Source organism: Montipora foliosa, chromosome 9, assembly GCF_036669935.1.
Source record: "Montipora foliosa isolate CH-2021 chromosome 9, ASM3666993v2, whole genome shotgun sequence".
Classification (NCBI taxonomy): Eukaryota; Metazoa; Cnidaria; class Anthozoa; order Scleractinia; family Acroporidae; genus Montipora; species Montipora foliosa.
The window spans coordinates 19,583,859-19,588,858 of NC_090877.1; the positions used below are offsets into that span (position 1 = coordinate 19,583,859).

A 5,000-nucleotide genomic window follows, 5' to 3' on the forward strand; every position below is an offset into this window, starting at 1 on the left:
TCGACTTGGTTTATAGTGACAGTCGCTGTGGAACCCTTTCCATCAAAGATATTTTAGAACAGTGGTTGCCGACATCCTAACATGATCCGGAGCGTTACACTAACAAGTGATCAAGTTTCGAAGTTTCCAATATCGTAAGTAAATTGAATTGCCCTTCCACTTGGGGTAAGTTATCCTTTCAAACGAAGAATGTCAGTTAGCTCACACCATTGAATTGTTCATTTACCTTTGATATCCTTCTTTTAATTAAGTAATGTTACAAAAATCACAAGGAAACCAACTCTGAACTTTTAATTCTACTTACTTGACCGAGATACGTCAGTGTATCCTCCAAATATGTAACTGCCAACTTTGATTATAGTAACAGTGGGACCCTTTCCATCACAGTTGCTGTGGAAGGTGGTTGCTGCCCAGCCATCTGTCTTAGCGCGCCAACATCTCACAAACCTGCTGCGGGATGAACTCTGGAGGACTGGAACTAAAAACGAATTCAATTTGACGAGGTACTTACCATCGAGGTCCCCAAGAATATTGGACGAACACAGGGCCCCTAATAATTCACAGAAAGTGTTATAATTAGTTTTCCTACCACCACTAAAAGGTGCGTGTGGAAAATTTGGATTCTGAAAACCAAAAATATAAGAACCGGAATTGAATACCGTAACTTAGAATCTACAATATACATTTACAACGCAGAGACATAAAAATGCAAAATAAAAGGAAGTGAGCATTATTTCTATTTGGGGAAAAAAGGCAAAGAGAACAAAGTAATATGGTTGCTTTGAAGGGACATACACTTCCCCTCCTTTTTTCTTGTTAATTGCGACTTGCGACTCTCCGATCGCAAAAAGCCATTTCAGCGGACAGCATTTAAGACATAACATGGAGACTGTTCGCGACTATCTCAGTATTATTTGTCATGTGTAGTTCCTCAAAAGCTGTTCTTCCGTGTTACATACTTGCAATTAGTAAGTGCTCTAAATCGCGAGGACACAACACTTAACTATTTTAACGTTGGATTTGCTACATTGGAAATTGCTTCGTTTCCAGCTAGTGTTCACGGTGTGTGTATTATCCCCTTGAGGTATTTGAAACGAACATTACGCGCCGCCTGTGATGTACAACTGTGTGTAACTTTCATATCTTGGTTGATGTTACACAGCATGCGTGTTTTAGCGGTTGGTGACCAGTTTTTCAACATACTGAATGTGCTGAGTGCTGATAATATCAGGAGTCGAAGATAAAATTCGTATGTGGCCCGCGTAGCCAATTTTATAATCTCTATGTCAGAAGTAAAAAGCTGCCGTCCACACGGTTTAAAGGTGCTTTAGAGATCAATGTGCTCATCTTCTAAACAAAGGCGTTGATGTTATTACCCGCCGCGGTTTGTGGATATATTTGTTTTATTGTCGACAGTATGTTACACGTCTCAGTCCTCTGCAACCGTTTAAAACCAGTTTCTCCCTCCAGTGACTCTGACACGGCAGGAGTCCATGACCAGGAGTCAATCATTGAGTCAACCTTTGCGCGTATCTTTCTATTTTTAGAACGAACCCTTCAGCAGGAGACTCACATTTACATCAATTTACATCAGTTTCTACAATCTGCACACATTGCTTTTGCTATATTTGTTTTTCGTTTGACAATAACTTTATTATGATTGGTCATTCTAAACAGTGCGTACAGAGCTGAAGAACTCGTGGCGTTCTTAAATACAAATACGCGCAAAAGGTTGACTCAAAGGACTTGTATGGGACAGGCAAGCTCCTACTCATGGGTTCCTGACGCGGCTAATGGCTTTGTCGTCATGTCGTAAATTCGTACGTTCTCAAGTACAGGGGTTACTGAGCCCATCAAGAGAGTTTTGTGAAAATTAGTACGACGTTAAAGTTGCCCAAAATCGTTTCCTCACGCTGTCACATTTTTGCCAAAATAAGGGTTCTCTATAGAGGGAACAACGAACAGACTCTATTCATCCCATATCATGCAATGATATGAAAACGTATACTTTGGACAAACCAAACGTCAATTTTCTACACGCTTTTGATTGAGCACAAAAGCCAGTGTGTAAATGCAAAACTGACACTCCTGATCCTGCACTTCTCTCTTGCATCATACATCGCGTGCTTATGACTCAAACATTGCACGAAGGAAAACGTTTTTCACTCGCTTGAGCACACACATAAGCCGCCAGGTATTAGACGTTTAAATTGAATTAAGCTCACGTCCGTGGATTTCTCGTGTCTTTAAATTGTTACATGCATGGTTTTATGGCTCAAATATTGCACGAGCACATTAACTGTTCATTCACAAGTGTTGCAGCTCTGCAATATTAGCCCACCTTTTTGGTGAAGTTCTAAAGACGTCACAGCTTCCACATTAAACACGCCAGCACTTGTAGCAGTACAAATATAATTCCCTGCATCACTTTGTTGTAAATTTGTAATAACTAACGCGCCATTCATATGTTGGCTCCGCCCAACTGGCAGCTGATCTCCTTGTTTCCTCCAGCTGACAGTTGGTTGTGGATCACCTGTAGCGCTGCAATTGAGCCTCATACTGCAGCCCGACATCGTAACAATCTTGGAAGGAGGTTTGATCGTAAACTGAGGAAGCGAGACCACGACTAACAGAGTTTTCTTCTCAGCTCTTCCTAGAAGATTTGATGCAGAACAGAAATATACGTCCGAGTCCTCTTTGCGAACTTGTAAAATTTGCAGAGAGTTGTTGTTATACCTCACTCTTCCTTTGGGTAACAGGCCGGATGATTTTCTCCAACTCACAGCTGGTGCAGGGTATCCAGTTACGTTACATGTTGGTAGAGAGAATGTCCTTCCTTGAACTGCGTAACGAGGTCCCGGATTGAGTGAGATGTGAGGACGAACTAGAACGAGAAAGGTAAGAAACTGTAGCTATAGATGTAAGTCGTGTTTTCCATCTTTAAGTGATATCAATTTATCAATTTTTTTTCGTCACAAACTATCCTCAGTGAATTTAAGAGAAAACGTCTTTGAGAAATGTGACCAAACAAATCATCAATTTTAAAGAAAAGTAATCTGTGCTGGTAGGGTTGCCGAGGAGTAGCCTAAAACAGAACAACAATTGTAGACCTTAACCCATTCATAGATAAAGGATTAAACAGAATTTCAACAAAATGACACATTGCTCTACATATTGCGGTGAATGGCGAATATTAGTTTTTCTTGTGTAAACTGCTCGGTTCTTAATAATTTCGTTCAGACAACAATAAAACAGTCATATTTTAGTGGATTGTCACTTCAAATAGCTATTTATTTTCGTCAATGGAACATTCACAAGTTTTTGCTTTGATTAGTTGATTTATTATTTTAATACCAATTAACAAGTATAGTCTCATTTATATCAATCATGATTAAATCAAGATATTTTGCCAGTTAGCATTCAAGGGCTTTGGTAAATGTTTTCTGATACAGTTTGATTGCTTTGTTTCAACATTCTGAGTAGCTTTGTTTCATTTATTTTTAAAAATACAAACGGCTCACTTTTGAATTTAAGGACGTTCGCCCGAATATTTTCTAACATTGATTTTTTTCTGCAAATTTTACCATTGAAAGATGACGAGTTAGTGATGTCAGAAATGTAAAAAAAATAGGGGGTCACCGACTTCGTTTTGGAGAGACTTGCCCGGAAGAACACCCTAAATCTGAAAAAATCCGGCTTCTTTAGCGAATAAGGCCACAGTGTCTGTAAGCCCACTAATATTGCAATAATTACATCTTTGAAGTGAAATGTTCTCTACCAAACTTTGTTTCAGCGGACCCATCAAGTGAATTTAGTTAACTGTTGAGGTTCCTTAAAGAAGAAGCTCGCATTTAGCGGCAATAGTTTCATGGGCCTTGCAGCCGCAAGATGGCAGGATTTCATGTCCCGAGGACAAAAATCTTGAATTTTTTTTAACTTCCACATTGATTTTTTGTTATTCTTGAACAATGTGGAGATAATTGTAAATAAAATCTGTTTCTGAAAAGAAAAGTAGGGGTCACCGAACATCCAAGATCGTTAAATCCAAGCAAAGCTATAGCAATGGTCATCTGCCATATTATTGTTCATTTTAGTACTTAGCGCGCGCGCTCGATGCATGACGTGGCATGTGAATTTGCGCGCGCTGTAAGGATGCGCAGTAGCAATGGGCGCGAATGTCCTTAAGGAAAATGTTTCGATGTTGGAAACATCATCATCAGCCACAGTGAGTATAACGGTAAACGTTAGTAAGATGATGACTATCAATACAATGATTCTTTATAGATTAAATGTTCGTTACGAGCAGATAAATTCAAACTAAGCAACAATGTTATAGAAAACACAACTGACATAACTGTAAGTAAAAGTATTGAAAAAATGACATAATCAACTTGTTTGTTGAGTTCAGGTATGCAAAGCTCTCCTTGATTTTAAGTCGTTAGAAAGAGGTAGCCTTATCAATAATTCTTAGAGAAACTGGTATGTTTGAAAATATGAGAATTCATTTCTTGAAAGTGGTGCTCATTTACACGTGTTCAAAAAGGCGTGTTGGTTTCACCAAAGTAACGAGCACCACAGCCTGCACAGACGGTAAATTTGTACACAATAGAGAATGAGAGAATTTCGAATAAAATCTTTTACACTAAAAATGTTGCACATTTTGAATAGAGAAAATTGAGGCCCTCTCAGGGGTTTGGAGGAGCAAGGGACGGAAAAAGAGAACAAGAACCCTTTTGGGAATCAAAAAGCTGAGAAAAACATTTTTAAGGTACTTTGTAACAATGGCAGTCAGATGCATCACGTTTGGAAGCTTCTTTTGCTGTAACGTTTGTTAAAGAGAAACTTTAACTGACTTGTCAGTTAACCAACTGGGAAACATATTACGTTTCAAAATAGTAGTAAAGGTATTGATGTCATTTCTAAAACCCTGGGAAATGTTGTTAATTTTGTAAGCCCTACCGATGATCCTAACTTGCACTGTAAGGAAGTAAAACTGAAAT

General features: G+C 38.8%; 1 protein-coding gene across 1 annotated transcript in view; it reads right to left on the reverse strand.

Annotated features, from left to right (window-relative positions):
* LOC137970753 (peroxidasin homolog) overlaps positions 1-5,000 on the reverse strand; it is a 52,501-nt gene that overhangs the window by 25,470 nt on the left and 22,031 nt on the right. The window contains exons 3-4 of the mRNA XM_068817312.1: positions 2,342-2,884; positions 305-550 (exon numbers count right to left, since the gene is read on the reverse strand). Coding sequence (XP_068673413.1) covers positions 305-550; positions 2,342-2,884 — 789 coding nt within the window. The remainder of the gene's footprint in view (positions 1-304; positions 551-2,341; positions 2,885-5,000) is intronic.